This window comes from Syngnathoides biaculeatus, chromosome 16 (genome assembly GCF_019802595.1).
Source record: "Syngnathoides biaculeatus isolate LvHL_M chromosome 16, ASM1980259v1, whole genome shotgun sequence".
In the NCBI taxonomy this organism is placed as follows: Eukaryota; Metazoa; Chordata; class Actinopteri; order Syngnathiformes; family Syngnathidae; genus Syngnathoides; species Syngnathoides biaculeatus.
Window position 1 is genome coordinate 14,850,179 of NC_084655.1, and position 17,359 is coordinate 14,867,537.

The 17,359-nt window shown below is 42.7% G+C and overlaps 1 protein-coding gene across 2 annotated transcripts; it reads left to right on the forward strand.

The window, feature by feature from the left end:
• Positions 1-2,211: 2,211 nt before the first annotated feature.
• Positions 2,212-17,261, forward strand: ap5z1 (adaptor related protein complex 5 subunit zeta 1). 2 transcript variants are annotated; one of them, XM_061846037.1, is made up of 18 exons: positions 2,212-2,357; positions 2,545-2,682; positions 3,420-3,600; positions 5,659-5,809; positions 5,950-6,062; positions 6,135-6,306; positions 8,218-8,265; positions 9,089-9,229; positions 11,372-11,409; positions 11,774-11,936; positions 13,673-13,851; positions 13,939-14,081; positions 14,164-14,282; positions 14,388-14,515; positions 15,157-15,254; positions 15,350-15,482; positions 16,276-16,490; positions 16,570-17,261. In XM_061846037.1, the coding sequence occupies exons 1-18, from the start codon at positions 2,317-2,319 to the stop codon at positions 16,877-16,879; spliced, it is 2,511 nt and encodes an 836-aa protein (XP_061702021.1). In that variant the 5' UTR covers positions 2,212-2,316; the 3' UTR covers positions 16,880-17,261. The 2 variants fall into 2 exon arrangements, with proteins under 2 accessions (XP_061702021.1, XP_061702022.1); XM_061846038.1 differs by lacking the exon at positions 8,218-8,265 and having other exon boundaries at positions 2,213-2,357; positions 16,570-17,259.
• Positions 17,262-17,359: the final 98 nt, after the last annotated feature.

Genomic DNA, 17,359 nt, shown 5'->3' on the forward strand with positions numbered 1-17,359 from the left:
AGAGAGAGAGAGAGAGAGAGAGAGAGAGAGAGAGAGAGAGAGAGAGAGAGAGACAGACAGGCACGTCGGGGCATGAGTGGCTTTGCGTTATGACACAAAATTCTCAATAAATTTTTATCCCTATTTTAGATCACTTTTTTCTTCTTTCCATACGTGTGTAATGTTATTTTCTTACTCATTTGTTATAATGTTATTTTTCTTACACGTTACTTCGTTTTCTGTGTACGTTAAGGGAATACGCCTCTTGATTATACAAAAGCATTAAAAATTATTACAATAACTTTGACATCCCTTACTGGTGACTTGCTGTCTTGCTTCTCGACTTTTTCTTTTTCCTCTCCCTGTTTTTTTTTCTCCGTTTTTCCTCTCCCTCTACTTGTTCTCCTTGTTGATTGTGGTTCTTATTTTTATCCTTTTTTTTTATTAACCCTCTCTGGACCAACGAAAATTTTGTAGAGAGAAAAATCTGATACTTTCAGAAAATGATACACTGGACTTAATGTTTTTCGATTATATTAAACTTGCTGCAAATTTGCACCCCCTGCCCGGAAAGGGTTAATATTAATAGTAGTAATAGTAGTAGTAGTAGGAGGAGGAGGAGGAGTAGGCAAAGTAGTAAAAGTAGTAGTAGAGGTGAAATAAAGTCATGTCTGAGAGATTGTTTAGTTTGGAGGAGTGCCGCCTGATGTACTCCTTGTCCATAATTTTTTTCGTTTTATTTAATTAGTATGATTTTACCCGGCGGCACGGTGGATCAGCTGGTAAAGCGTTGGCCTCACAGTTCTGAGGTCCCGGGTTCAATCCCAGACCAGCCTGTGTGGAATTTCCATGTTCTCCCCGTGCCTGCGTGAGTTTCCTCCGGGCACTCCGGTTTCCTCCCACATTCCAAAAACATGCAACATTAATTGGACACTCTAAATTGCCCCGAGGTGTGATTGTGAGTGGGGCTGTTTGTCTCTATGTGCCCTGCGATTGGCTGGCAACCAGTTCAGGGTGTACCCCGCCTCCTGCCCGTTGACAGCTGGGATAATCTCCGACGCTCCCCGCGACCCTCGTGAGAATAAGCAGTGAAGAAAATGGATGGATGGATGGATGGATGGATGGATGGGTGATTTAACCCCCCCAAAAATGGCATAGGAACCAACAAAACTGTGTTTGAATGTAAACAGAAGAAAATTTGAAAAAATACTCAGAATGGGCAACTCAAATAATAACAGACAGAATTTGGAAGATATGAACCATTTCTCATGCATTTGGGAAACGAAAGCAAAACAGGAGGAACAGAGCCAGTTTACCACCTCCAAGATGTCTCATCTTCCTCGGCGTCACACTTCAATCCAACATGTGCTGGGTTTCTCTCTCTCTCTCTCTCTCTCTCTCTCTCTCTCTCTCTCTCTCTCTCTCAAACACACACACACACACACCACACACACACACACAGGCATACTGATAGCTAAAAATGTGGATATTATTTTTTTAAGAATTCATTCTGCAAATTGTAAATGGTTCTCAGGGTCCTCAAACCTGCAGAAACCTTCCCAATTCAGACTGAAACTCCCGGACATGGGAGATGGCCCAAGACCAAGAAATGAGGAGAAAACTTCATTGGCGACCTATGCCCCACTTAGCTAAAGGATATAAGAAATATTTTCATTTTGTTGTGGTTGTACAATAATGAAATAATTTCTACATACTTAAAGGCAATGTTTATCTCAAAATTGGAAATTGTAATGAAAACAATTCAAGTACTAATTTGTGCATTCATGCAACCTTTATACTCCTTTTGCGGGGGAAAACAGTAATTAAAATGAGTTACTGTTTATGAAACTATGATCTGATCAGCCATAGCACAGGTGTGTGTCAAGTCAAAGCAAATCATCTACTGACTTTTGTGAAAGTTTGCTCCAAGATTGCAAATTGTTTTAACTTTTAATAACTTTGGGCTATTGCAAGGATTTTGTGTGTGTTCAAACACCAATTAAACAATTGAACAACATCTGAACAAATCCAACGTCATATTTAAAAACCCTGCGTTGCTCACAACATAAAAAATAACTTTGACATCCCTTATTGATGACTTAGAAACTGCAATGTTGAACATGAGGTTTTCAATATTATTTAGTGTGTGTAATGTTACTTTTTCTTTGGTTGTGGCAAAGACTTTATTGAGTTTTTGGTTTCTCCTGAAAGCGGAACTGCAAAGCGAAAAACAAACTCACATGATTTCAGTCGGAACTCGATTAGGTTTGCACTATTTATCTTCCGCTCCGGGCGGAAGTATTACTTAATGGTTTAGCTAGCTGGGTTAAATTCAATATGTACTCCCACGGTTCCGAAAGTTTAATTAAACAAGCAAGGTAAGGCGTTGTAACAGCTATTCCGAACATATATTCTGTACATATATATTACGCAAATGGTTTTTTTTCTCCGCTCTTTGCGAAATAGCGTATGTCTGTCTTTGAAGTACAACATAGATAAAAAAAAAAAAAAATACGTAAAATGGCACAAAAGGACTGATGATTTGTGACGGGGTTCAACTTGTAGGGAGATCCAGGAGTCTGAGCTGCAGAAGTTTTACAGCAGGTTAACTAAGTTGCTCCAGGTGAAAGATCATGGTCACGAGACTGTTGACAGCTTGGAAAGACTGCGACTCATCCTCTCTGCTACAAAATACACCAGGACGTAAGTGCAATTATGTTGCAACTTCCATCCATCCATTTTCTTTTGCCGCTTATCCTGACGAGGGTCGCGGGGAGTGCTGGAGCCTATCCCAGCTGTCAACGGGCAGGAGGCGGGGTACACCCTGAACTGGTTGCCAGCCAATCGCAGGGCACATGGAGACAGACAACAGCCGCACTCACAATCACACTTGGGGGCAATTTAGAGTGTCCAATAAATGTTGCATGTTTTTGGGACGTGGGAGGAAACCGGAGTGCCCAAAGAAAACCCACGCAGGCACGGGGGGAACATGCAAACTCCACACAGGTGGGGCCGGGATCGAACCCGGGTCCTCAGAACTGTGAGGCAGACGCTTTACCAGCTGAGTCACCGTGCCGTCATGTTGGAACTTGACCGTTACCACCCACCACTGTTGGAATGTGAAGGAAGGAGTCGTTCCCTAGAAGTTTAAAAAAAAAAAACAGTCAAGTATAAATATTTCCTAACTGTACAGTACTTACATTTTTTTCTGGTATTTACTTGAGAAATTGTTTGCCAGAAAAAAAGGCTATTACTGTTACTATTTCCAATCTCCATATACTTTTATTGCAACCTGTACTAAGTTTACACAAGCAATTGTTTAACTGTATTGTATTGAGAGTGGGGGTGTTTTTGCCACCTCATATTTCCAAACGCACATTGAACGCTTATAATCTTCTAACAATGCATGGATCTGACCAATCCTGTTTTCTAAACCAAAGGTTGCCCCCCGAGCTTCAGAAGAGGCTTCTGTCACTCCTCTCTTCGCCAGTGGAGCAGCTTCAGGTTCTCAGCTCAGCTGTGCTCAGAGAGACGCTGCCCCACCCTGGTCAGGCGGAGAATTATGGCCAAGACAGCAACAGTCAGCTGAACAGCCACACAGCTGCCCTGCTCCTCTCTCAGGTGTGCTTTTGTCTTATACTGCTCAATGCATCAGTGGCGGACGAGGGAGTTCAGTGCACTGTAAATGTGTGGAGGTTGCTGCAGATATGTTTTGATGGTTGAAATTCACTATACCAAGTTTTCTCAAACCAACCAACCAATCAGAGGATGGAAAAAAGGAGGCGTTATTATTTGCCAGCTCACTGACCATGTGAGTTGGATTTCAAATCTGATCAGCTAATGTCACAGTCATCAAATGCATGTTTTTTTTAGTATGTTATTAATGAAAAAAAGCCAGCCAGTATGGACCCATCTATTTTTTCACCACAGAACATGATTTTGACGTATATGGCTTTTTGTCACTCCCGCCATGAAAATCCTCTCGAGGGATTTGTTTTTTTTTCGAGAAGAAGCAGGAAGTGACATTAGTAGCTGACGCCCACTCAAGCGGTCTTGTATGTTTATACTAGTTTTACCTGCTGCAAGGTAGCTCGTTGTTCCTTCGTGTTAGCCAAAATGCCAGCTCGTTGTATTGTTGGATATTGTTTGAAATCTCCGGAGGATGGAGTTATTCTTCATACTTTTCAAAAAGACCCGGTTTGTCCTGAAAATTGGATTGCACGTTTGCAAAGGACGAGAACTTCGTGGGTTCCAAATGACAAGTAGGTGTGTGTACAGCTACTAAAAAAATAGTAGTTGGGGGGGAATCCTCTCAGAATGTAACAAAAGATCTGCACACGTAAGGCCGCGGTGCTAAATGTGTCGATTTACCTGCCGGCGCCCAGCACGGTTGCAGACGAGGGGCACTGCTTCGGCCGGGCTGGCTCATACATACTGTCTGGGAGTCTGTTGTGAGTTAAAAGTGATCCGCATATCATCTAAATATGGCTCGAAACAATAGGGTAATATTGCCCCGGTCACTTCACTCCGTTGTGAGATGTTCTCTTCTTCGAAAAGAGCTTCCGTGTCCCATAGGAGGTGGCACAGCGTGTTTTCGATGGCGAATGTCGCGGTGTGATGTAATGAACGGACGATGCAGGCAATATGGCTCCCACTTGGATGTCAAATGAGACTTGCCCAACTTTGCGCATGGATGACGCGCTCTACGCTCACATTTATTTTTCCATATGGACATTGAAGTGAATGAAGTTATATGTATTTTTCATTACAATATCTATTTTAGAATGTTTATTAGCATGACACCTGACCTTTAAAGCAATGCAACCAGCATGACTGATCTTGAAGCTCAGTGCGCTTTTTAGGAAGACGTGGTAGTAAATGGGCAGAAATCAAATACAGTATATACATACTCAAAGGTCTCTCTCAATATTTGGCATACATTGTGTTGTTGATGTGCATACAAAGCATTTTAGAATTTGTTTTTAAACCTTTACTAATATATACCTAACGTAATCCTCTACATTGGTTATCTTTTTTTATTTCAAATGCAGTCAATGTGTTTGACGGGCACATCCGCGCATCACACTCGCAAATTTGCACAGTCGAGCATGAAAAATCACGCGCATAAAATTTGGTACGAGTAGAAATACATAGATATTGAAAGATGCCGCTTATTTTGTGTAGTCTTGACCAATGTTCCGTCCAAGCTGAGCCCTCTTTTTTTTTTTTTTTTTTTTAACACTAAACGAGCTGATGCTCAGTCTACTTCTACTTCTTAGTTTACCTGACACCGCCCCCCTCCGCTCCTAAAGGGGTGCACTCATAATTACAAACAGAACACACACAACATTATATCTGCGGGCATGACTGTTGGACCACACCTGTAACTTTATATCTGCGGGCAAGACTGGTGGACCACACCCGTAACTTTATCTGCGGGCATGACTTACCACACCTGTACATTTTTCAAATGTGAGTAACTCCAAATGTAGACTGTAACTTTTGTCTTGCAGTGTATTTTTTTTTTCATGTCAGTGTGCGTTTAATACTCATTAGTTCGACTTGGAGATGTTCTCGAAAGATGTATTTTTCCTGACATTACTTTAAATATTGCCACTTTATGTTGACACGACACGAATGTTTCCACTTAACCTTTAGCCGTGTTTTGCTTTTAAACAGGCTGCATCCCGGGATGATCTGTCAGCTCTCTGCACTCAGCTCCTTCGGAGTCTGGAATGCAGATCCTCAGAGGGGTCGATTCACTCGCTCTCACACACCCTGCCAGTTGTCAACACCATCCTCACATACAGCCCGGAGAGCCTCACCGAAGGTAACTCCGAATAATCCATTCATACCTGTAGGCAGATTAGATTAGTATGTGAAAAATGCTACATTGCAGCTTTCAGTATTCATCTTTTGCACACCCAAGTGTTTCCGAGTTATAATTCCCCACTGCTTGAATCACTACAGAAAACATAACCCTCCTAAATAAGAAGCTTGTTGATTGGCTGCGCTATGCGAGCACCACACAAGGCTGTGGGGCTTCCTCAGGAGGATTCTTCACGGGATCCAGGTCACGTCAGGTATGCGCCGAACTCATAACACTCCTCTTTTCGAGGTTATCAAATATCTTTCGTTAATTTGTGTTCCCTTAGCCGCTGCCTATTGCGGAGCTGGATGGGACGGTGTCAGGAGATTTCTTCACGGTGCTGTGTGTTGGTCAAGGTTTCACCGAAGACCAGTGGATGAACGTTTACGCCTTTTCCATGCTACGACACTGGCTCCTCACTTTCCACTCTGTGTCTGGTGGCGCTATAGCAGACACCGGTACGTAGTCAATATTTATTCAAAGCCTGTCACTTTAAAGGTCAAGTGTCATCCCTATAAACATTCTAAAATAGATATTGTAATGAAAAATACATGTAAAATTATTCACTTCAATGTCTATACGAAAAAATAAATATGAGCGGAGAGCGCGTCATCCTTACGCACAGTTGCGGAAGTGTCATCCGGCATCCAAGTGGTCGCCATGTTGGCTGCAAGTTCTGTCCGTGACGTCACACTGGGACATTCGCCATTGAAAACACGCCGTGACCCCGACAATGGGAGACAAACACGTCCCTTTTGACACGGAAGCTCTTTTTGAAGAAAAGAACACCTCACAACCGAGTGAAGTGACTGGGGCAATACTACCCCATCATTTTTAGCCATATTTAGATGATATGCGGATCACGGCCAAACCACCTCCCCGCCCGAACAACCTCCATGCGGCGGTGATAAAAACAACGCCGCCCGCGAGCAACGACAACGCTGCGGCCAAACTGCCTCCCCGTCTGATCTACCGCCGCGCGGCGGAGATGAGCCAACCCGGCAGTGCCGCGTCTGCTGATCCTGGCTTTGCCCAGGTGGCACATCGACACATTTAGCACCCCTGCCTTACGGATTACGTCTCCACAACTATAATTTTTTTTACATTTATTTACACCTACCTGTCATTTGGAACCCACAAAGCTCTCGTCCTTTGCACTCGTGGAATCCATTTTTCACGACGAACCGGGTCTCTTGCAAACTTATGAAGGGTAAATCATCATCATCAGCATTTTGGCTAACACGAAGGAACAACGAGCTACCTTCCAGGAGGTAAAACTAGTATAAACAGACGAGACCACTTGAGTGCGCTACTGCCCTGTAAGTCACTTCCTGCTTCTTCTCGAAAACAAATGCCTCGAGAGGATTTTCATGGCAGGAGTGTCAAAAAGCCATATACGTCAAAATCATGTCCTGTGGTGAAAAAACAGATGGGTCCATACCGGCTGCCGTATTTTTCATGAATAACATACTAAAAATCATGCATTTCATGTCAGCGGCACTTTAAGTCGGGGGTGTCCGAACTACAGCAGGCATAGTTTGCCTGCATTGCACTCTCACTTCTGTTTTTCACGAGTGACATGTAATTCACTAAAATATTTCTCAAAATCAATGTCAAAGTGATCCTTGCATCCTTTGATCTTTCTCTATATGGCTCTTGGAAGAAAAAGTCACAACACCCTTGCTTTGGGTCATGGACACAAAAGAGAAAAACAATCTGTGGTTCACAAAATTGTGCTTTTTAAAGCATATTGCAGATTTAGCCTTTAATCAACTAATTATAATGCCCTTCAGTCATTTTTTTTCCTCAACGTCCCCTCAAACTAGTCAGTGAAAGCAGTCACTTTGTTTTGACGAGCGCTATTGCGCGCCCTCGCGCTCACAAATCTGCACAGTCGAGCACAAAAAATCACACGCATAAAATTTGTTATGAGTAGAAAAAATTGCTGTTGAAAGGTGTCGCTTATTTTGTGTAGTGTTGACATTAATTTACGTGTTTATTTCATAAACGTTGTTAACTAAACAAACCTGCTCCTAAACAATCAGCCTTCACCCGGAAACAGAAAATGCAGGTTAACAGTACTGAGCATGTACGGAAGTGATGCCAAAAGCGCGTGTTCAGAGCTGCTTCGCGTACTGCGAGCACATTTACGTCGAAAATCATCAACATCATGAGCCATGTCAAAGGAAATTCAGTTACACCAGGGGTGCTCAATACGTCGATTGCGAGGCAGTTTTGGTTGATAGTGTGACGATCGTACATTTTTCAAATGTGAGTGACTGGTGAAAGTATTTTTGAGGAATAAAAGCTTCAAAGGACTTGACGTTGGCCATTTCAGATGACCTCCTCTGTGTCCTTATCATTTCCAGCAAACAGGTTACAGCTAAGTCTCTCCCTCTCGCACTCGTTTTCTAATGGTAAGAAGTGATTTTTGGCAGCCCCCTTGCATGTGCGTCGAAAAAGACAAATGAAATGCTTTCAGCTATCAATTCTTTGTCTAATAACTAAAACTACGCCTGATCTAAAGCATGGATTAACCTGAAACACTGACATGCAACTCTGGATGGAATTTCTCCATTGATGGAAGCCCTTTCACAAATGTAATCAATATTTTTTTTTTCTATTTTTATCTGCATGAGACCCTGGGGTAAAAATCTGTTGTATGTTATATAATTCCAAACATCTGTATTGATGTGCATAATGTCCATTAACGGCTTTATTATTATTTTTTGTTAAAACAAGCAGAGTTTACTTCTCTTCAGTATGCCACACAGAAGCTTCAACTAAACAAACTAAAATCGATTTCTTGGTATGTAATACCCAGGTGCATCTTAATTAAGTTTTCCAGCAGTTCAATTCAAAAAATGAAACTTATATAACAATATAAATGAATTAAATGAATCGAAAAAATACTTTTTAGCAAGATAATCCCTACCTCATTTCTGTATTTAGATCTTTAAATCTTAGATAAGAAATCCTTTTTGAAATGAACTACCAAAATGATGTTTTCATGACCCAGTACTTACATTTTTTTGAGATGCACTCACGGTATATGCCTATCTTCTTCGTCACCTCTCAGCAACACATAGTGTATAAAATCAATTGATAATTTCAATTCCTATCAAATCTAAAATTTGAAAACTCCTGATTCTGCTTTCTAATTCCATTTAACTTGTTCTAAATGTTGTGCGGATATTTGTAATCACCTCAAATTCTGCCGTGTGACCTGTCACGTTATAGATGATCGATCAGAGGTAGACGGGTCTGTGGTTTCCATGGTTTCCGCCACATCCACCTCCAGCCGCCTGCTTCCTCCAAAGGAGCGCCTGAGAGAGAAAGCCTTCCAGTACTGCCAGCGCCTCATTGAACAGTGTGATCGCAGTATGTGTGCCCCACTGACTGTGCTCGTCAATTTCATAATCGCTACATCTCGATTCACTTCCCATCTCCACGTTTGATCAGCAATTTCTTTTATGAAACCTTTCTACCTGTCTGTGGCAGAAATAATTTTTATTTTTATGGGGTTTTACCGATTCCTACATAAATATGAACATTGGTGCGGTATCGGAGACATGCAAGAAAATGCAGGAATTAGTCTATGTATATGAAATAATGAACATTTAAGCAAAGTCTTGGGCCTTTCATTGTCTTGGGCTCTTACCGGCTTTTGAGAATACTGTCAATTTCTGTTCCCTTTTGATATACATACTGTCACTATGGAACGTCATTCCTTGAGCATTATTGCCATCTAGGGGTATTCCCAGCCCACAGCATATACGGTACAAATACTGTGTACTATTTTAAGGGAGGGTTGAAACAACAGGTATATGGTCTCTGTACAGCAGATTTTGGTTGGGCTGGAACATATTACAGGGAGTCCTTGGGTTAAGACATTTGGACTTTACAACGCTCGTCTCCCATCCGCCATTTTGTCCGGCTAATGCTTGTCCGTGTTTGTGCGGCGGGAGTATCTTTGCATTTTTCGCTCTCATTTTTAGACATTCTCGCCCCAGAGATGAAAGCTGTGTCTTTTAGCAATGCTTCTGCAGCCCCCCAATAAAATCTATTTCTATGGAAACGAAGCTCAAGATCACCGGTGCTCAATGCGTCAATCGTGATAGGCAGTCTTGGTTGATCGCGGGACGCTGTGTCCCCCCAAAAAAATAAAAAAAACGTCAGCCAATGTTCCCTCTAAATTGCGCGTGTGTACAATTGTGCACCGCTGATGCAGTCCTTTCGCAGATATTCTGCGATGCACGCAAAGAAAAAAAATCTATTGCAAATTGAAAGTAAAACATACAGCTATTCAGTTTGTGGCATTTTGCAATGTGATTCAGTGAGTGAGGGATGACTGGTTGTTACACCCAATGGCACGATTCACATACGTACTGTAAAAAAAGAAGAAGCCACTGGTTTCTTTTAGGCAGCACACGGAACTTTCTCTAACAACGACCGCTGCTCCGCCACACTTTCTTTTTCCTAGTTTACCTTACCCCCCCCCCCACACACACACACACACTTTAAAAGACATGCATTCATAATTACAAATGTTGCTTTACCTACGCAGCCCATCAATGTGTTTCATAATGACAGCTTGCACCACCGCTGCTTTAGTTCGCAACACAGTCTGGGCAACGTAGAGCAAAGACGAGCTAGACATGCTGCTTATGTTTACTTTTGATATTAATGGAGAAAGTTAAAGAAGCAATGCTGTTGTATTAAGATGCAATGTCTGTTAGAGTATGTGAATAATCGAAGAAAAAGTGGTTAAACTGGACGAGATTTTCTCTTTTCGAGTGGGGAAGGTCTGGTCTGAAGCCAAAGTAGAAAGTGCAGGATCAGATTGTGGGTAATTTTAACTTCCGCCTTGGCACAGCCTGATCCAGCATGAAAGCACACACTACAGTGCACAAAAAGTTAATTCTTCCCCACACCCCAGCCCGTTGTCGGTTGCTCGTGAGAGGCTGGCTGCTTGGAAAGTAGATCTTGGGCTAAAAAAGTCTGGGCAACCCTGCTCAAGATCATAAAAAGATTGGAGAAAGGAGAGACACCAACACCACCAAGGCTTCAGTCGGTTGATCGTCGTGACAATTATTAAAGACAAAGCCCGTACTTTAGCGCGTGGGAAGGGTTACGTTCCTGTGTCGTATAGAAACAAGGTTCTTTGATACTTGTCGAGATGGAGAGGATTGAGGAGCAGGTTCCTTTGCAATAGCTAAGCGCAGCCTCGCCTTCTTCTTCTCCATCTACCTCTCAGCAGTAATCCTAAGTATATCATCTTGTTTCTTTCACTATATTTGTTTTTTATACAAAGTATTTTGGTGTCAATTCTGACTTTAATGGTGGAATCCGACTTTGAAGTCAAAATTCGAGTTAAGTCGCTACGGCAGGAACGGCTCTCAGTCGTAGACCGAGGACTCCCTGTAGTAATAAACTTGGCTCTACTGTAGTTGTGTACTGATTTTTCTGCACACTGAGTAAGCCTGGGTAGCTGTAATCTTTCATGTTTAATCTTTGTTTCAGAGGCCCAGAGGAAAATTGATACAGATTTGCAGAAAGCTGTGAGCTCATCTTTCTTTGTCTTATTCACTCACACTGTAGGCTTATGTGGGAGATATTTAGGAAAACCTCTTTGGCACAAAAAAATGGGAACAAAAAGATCAATAATTTTGTATTGTGCTCCTTTTGAATCAATGTCCAAATCTGGCAGTGAAAGGTTATAATGGCCTATTCCTCCCTTTATTAAGTGTATGTTGATTGTATTTGTTTTTGAGAGCATCAATAATTATTGTAACTTAAACAGTGCAGAAGAGGCCAATATTATCTTCCAAAACTAAAAGTGAACAAACCACATTGCAGCTGCAGTCATCCGTTTACTATGTTGGAAAAATGTCATGAGGCTATTGTATTTGTTTCCTCCATCAGTGTCTGGTGGAAGCGGTGTGTATCCTGGACTGCGTGTGCCTAGAGGATGCGTCCTTTGTCTACCGGGTGTTCCCGTGCATTAAGGCGCTTTTTGGTCGTCTCAGCTCAGACTTGTCATTCGCCAGAGTCCTGCTGCCAGTGGCGCAGTTCTACCTCAACCATGGCACGTATGAGGGCAAAATTATGCTCACGTAGGCCTTACCACAGAAATGAATAACAACACCTCAAGGTTTATCCTTTTTCAATATATTTTCGTCTGATAGTTAACCTCATATCTGCCAAGTTTGTTTCATTTAGCCATTGTATTTCATTTTTGCACATTTCCTTTAATAAGAAACATGACCAAAATAACTAACAAGTAGAACCAGTTTTTGGTCCCCTTTTGTGGTGGTGCCTGCACTGTGCTTTATCTTTACTTCCGCACGACAACAAAAATGGAACATGGCTTTTCGTAAAGGAAATTTGCCATCAATTCCAGTCGCCTCCAAAAGTGTTCGTGCGCCAAGGTCAACGCCTCTTGTTTTTGCAAGATCCGTAAGACATTTCGGTTTCAGATCAAAAGATTGAAGTTCAGAATTACAGATTTTATTTCATGGTATTGCCCTCTTTTCAAGTGAGCAAAAGTATAGACTGTTTTCGACTGACGTCACACACCTCCAGGTTGAGAATGCAGTCGCCGCTTTGGTTTGGGGAATTTGTGTAAACGAACTGTAATTAAGCTGGAATCATTTCAGAAAGGCGTATGAATGGGGGCGCACTTGTATGTTATCGTTTGCTCAAACGAAAGTGGGCGTTGTAAAGTGTCTTTCCTTCGACTGCCAGCTGTGATCAAGAAGACTGAGCAGTTAGCAACCAAAGGGCGACAACGGCGGCTGTCTCGTATTAGCGGAGCCGATCTAGCAGCCAAGCACAATACGCGTGTGTCTCCAAAATCTGTATTTTGTCTTTTATTAGAATGAGTTTGCAAAAACGGGTTACCGGACCCCTAGCTGTTTCGTGAGTTGAGTTAAAAATGGAACCGTGGAAGTGGAGGAAAAAGGTCATCCCGGTCGAACCTCTCTCTCTCTCTCTCTCTCCCTCTCAGTAACAAAAACAAAAATAATAATATACACCTCTTTTGTTGGTATAATCAACATAATTTAACACAATGCTGAGTGTAATCACGTGGTACATATTTAAATTGCATTGTGCGGTAAACTAAGCTTAGCAGTGTGGGGAGACAGGTTGCTTAGAATGGATACCGCCGCATGACGAAGCCAGCCATTAATGAATTGGTTGTGAGCCTCCAGACCTTTGTAATTCTTTAGTTGCTCCACGTTATAAGCGCTTGTTGAGAAGAGGAGATAGTGGACGATGTCTGGATAGGTTACCGGCGCTCACAGTTGTGTGCTCCATTTGTGTTTCTCCAAGGCATGTGGGTCAATATAGTCGATCAAAGCACACTTCTTGTCGTAACGGTTTCTTGAAACATCTAATGAGCACCGATAACTTTCCGAAGTCATCATGCGTCACTTTTAACAGTTGTACGAATATTTGTGTAACTCCAAAAGCATTAGAGCGAATGGCAGTCAGTAGAGTGAACCCATCCAACATGGCCAGGTGCCCCGGATGTAGTCACGTGGTCGAAAACAGTCTATTGGGACAGAGATCAACTTAAATTTGGATGTCATTTAATATTTGGTGGCATATCCCGTAATTGCAATAGCTGCATCTAGCCACTTGCATTCAAAAGTGAGTGAAGGTCAAATTCTGTTTAGTTATTAAGGCCATTGTGCTTTTTAAGTTAATCCTGAAATTTCACCCAAAAGCTGAATTTCCTCAACTTAACAGTATGTCTACTTCAGTACCTCATCACAAACATGAACAAGTGTTTTTTTTTTTCTTTCCTGCCCTGTTTAGGTGAAATGGCTGCTGTAGACTGTGATTCCTTGTGGAATCTGGTGTTTGCTCGGTTCCCCGCTGAGCTCTTTAATGACCCTTACTTGGCACACGAGCTCCTGCGCTTCTTGCGACTAAACCTCGAGAATGTGCAACTCCGAGTTCCCCAGTACATACGCCACTTCCCGAATCTTTTTAAGGTAAAGAAAAGAAAATTGGGGGGAAAAAGAATGCTCTGCCAACTTATTAACTCATACATACTTGCTGGCATTTGCTATCCTGTGCAGTTTTTAGCGTGGGAAAGCCCTGCAGTCGTTGATGACTTTGTTGATTTGCTGCCCTCTATGGTGACATCCGGTAATGCGCTGGAGCTCCTGCATACTTTGTTAGACCTCCCGTGTCTCTCTGCTACTCTGGTCTTGCAACTGAGGTGAATATTTGACAAATGAGCTCATCTAGCGTCGTGGCAATCTTGGTTTCTCCAACCTTGTGTGCTCCCGCATGCATTTCAGATCAATGTGTCTACCCATTTCTGATTCGGGAGGGCGGGGCCTCCCGTCAATGGATGCCTTCCGAAATCCGTCTTTCCGAGCACTGTTCCTCTTCCTGCTTCGAAGTGAAGCAGGCTCAGGTAACCGCACAATGTTGTTCCAGGGCAGTGTTGACAAAGTGATTAAAGCTGTGTTCAACAGTCTATTCTGCACATAGATAACTGCATTGGTGTTGTTCTACACAGGTGACACAATTGACCGACTCGGCACGCTCCTTGATCTGTTATCCGAGACCGCCAATTGGCCAAGGGTCGTTCAGTGCGCCCAGACCGTCCCGATTTTGCTGCACATTTTCTTCAACACAGTCATCACAGTGAGGAAAATAAATGGAGTAGAGCCGCGTTTCCCCAACTCTTATTGACACAAGGAACACATTTACTTATATTACATGACATATTAATGGATACACGGGTTAATTGTACTTTTGCGATCTAGTGGAAAAGCATTGAATTGTTCTCCCTGTAAGTACCATATTTCTAAAAAAAACATACCGGTAAAAAACATTTACCACAGCAGTAACACACTAGCGCAGCGTTAACAGGGCCGCACCAGTAAAAGTCACTTCCTCGGCACATATATTCCACCAGTCTCACTCTTACCTTTTCCGCTCGAGTGCCCCCTTACGGCCGTTAGAGGGAAAAAAAAAAAAAAACACAAATTAGCCGCATCACCGCATAAACCGCAGGGTTGAAAGCGTGTGAAAAAAGTCGCGGCTTATGGTCCGGAAATTAAGATAATAATTTTCGAGCAAAAGTTCAATTGGTCAATTTCCCTGAGTACACTGCACAGTGGTAGGGAATCGCTGTTCTAGGGACTACAGCTGTGTGAATTTTTGTCAAATACTTTGTTACGTTACTTTTCTCTTTCATTGGTTCCGTCCTTCCTAATGATCTTTAAATGTAGAATCACTTGGCCAAGTGAAAAGATGTGATCAAAAATGGCTTTTTGTGTTAGGTGGCTGACAAGACGCTTTTAGGCCAGGTGATTTTGGTGATGCTGGAGAGAAGCAGCCTCCTCCTCAACATCCCAAAATACACAACGGAGGTACACAGGTATAATGCAACACACACCATGACAACAAAAAGTGCTAATGCGACGTCTGCCGAGGGATCTTGCACGTTTCACAACGGGTGCGCTGTTTGTGCAGGGTGTTCAGCCGCCAGCTGATGAGGCTGTGCAAACTCCACCCCTCTTTGGTCATTGACCAATCCCACGAGCTGCTGGAATTTGCTGGCGCCACGCCCAATGTTTACAGCAAACAAGAAATCTACACACACGTGGTAAAAACAATTAAACCGATTACAACAGTTTCATATTGATTGATTGATTGAAACATCTCTAAATTTCTGTCGAGATATAATTCCGGATTAAATTATCATTTTGTTTTTGAGTTACACCACTTATTCCTTGATTGATCATTTTACTGGGAGATTTTATACTGTAGTTACAACTTTATGGATACAATTTATGTGTGTATTTTTTTTTCTCTGCTGGGCTTAACACTTATCAGAACCAGTTACCTATTTATGGCATGAATTTGCAATAATTTATTCCCAAATTTCTAGTTCTGTAATTTTGTAGCATTTGTCAGACACCCCGACATGGAGTTGCCGAAGGTCTTCCAAGAAGAGTGAAAGCCATTTTAGCTACAAAATACTTTTGTCCATTATAAGTATTTGGTTTGAATACGAAAAAAAATTGGAGGCACGGTGGCTTAGCTGGAAAGCGTTGGCCTCACAGTTCTGAGGTCCCAGGTTCAATCCCGGACCCACCTGTGTGGATTTTCCATGTTCTCTCTGTCCCTGCGTGGGTTTTCTCCTGGCACTCCGGTTGCCTCCCACATCCCAAAAAGATGCAACATTAATTGGATACTGTAAATTGCCCGTAGGTGTGATTGTGAGTACGCCTGTTTGTCTCGATGTGCCATGCGATTGGCTGGCAACCAGTTCAGGATGCACCCCGCCTCCTGCCCGTTGACAGCTGGGATAGGCTCCAGCGACCCTTGTGAGGATAAGTGGCGAAGAAAATGGATGACGAAAAAAAAATCTTGTTTTCAAATACATCTGTCTTCAGGTATTGGTGCTTGGGAATTACCTGTCGGTGTCATATGACTCTCGCTGCTCCGTGAGGCTCATCACTTCCTGTTTTGAGACTTTGGAGGCAGTGCTGTTTGAGATAACATCATCTTCACCGCCTCCCGGAGCGGGCTGCCCCGCCCCTCGCGTCATCACCAGTCTCATCAGCGCCCTTGCCAAGCTGGCGTCACGATCACATGACCTGATACCAAGGTGACTTCAAGGAATCCTGTACATTTACAGTCAATGTTCATTGAACATCAACGTATTATGTGTGTTGTGCCCATCCCAGGGTGTCCCTGTTCCTCTCCAAGCTGAGAAATGTATCCAGAGGGGGGTCCGTTCCTTGGTGCGATGACGAAGAGGACCTCGTTTCCATAGTAACTCTCGGGGAGGAGTTGTGCGCCCTTCTGAAAACACCGGGCGTGGCCCAGAGTGTCCTGAATCCACCGCCGCACGTCACCGCGCCCCAGTGGCACCAAGACACCAACGTGGCCTTGCCGCTGCAATTGCGAGCGCTCACCAGAATCACGCAGGCGCACACCTCGCACGCTAAAAGTCAACACACGCCTACTTCTCCGTCACCCTACACAAGCAAGTAAACAAATGTCAAAAGTAAAATCATTTTCTGTAGCACTCTTTCAGTTGAGCGGAGCCTATCCCAACTGACTTTGTGGCGGGATGTTCCCACCCAATCATGGTACACAACAATTCACACCTATGGACAATTTAAAGTCTTGATTTAACCGAAAATGGATGTTTTTGGAATGTGAGAGGAAAGCACAGAGAAAGGCCCAAGCCAAGACTCCAACCAAGAACCTTCGACTGACGTGCTAACCAAATGCACCACTGTTTTGCCTCAATGTACAAACTGTAATTTGATTTTTAGATTGATTTTTGTACTTTTTGTAAATAGTTAATACAGAGAACTGTGATGACAAATCAATCATAAAAAGACACGCAAACTATTAGCGTAATATATTATCTCTTCTTTATTCTTTTCTGTGATTCATCAGAAATAAAATATGCACAAACAATGATCATCTGATTTGTATAAAAAGAAAAACAAAGTCTCCGGATCT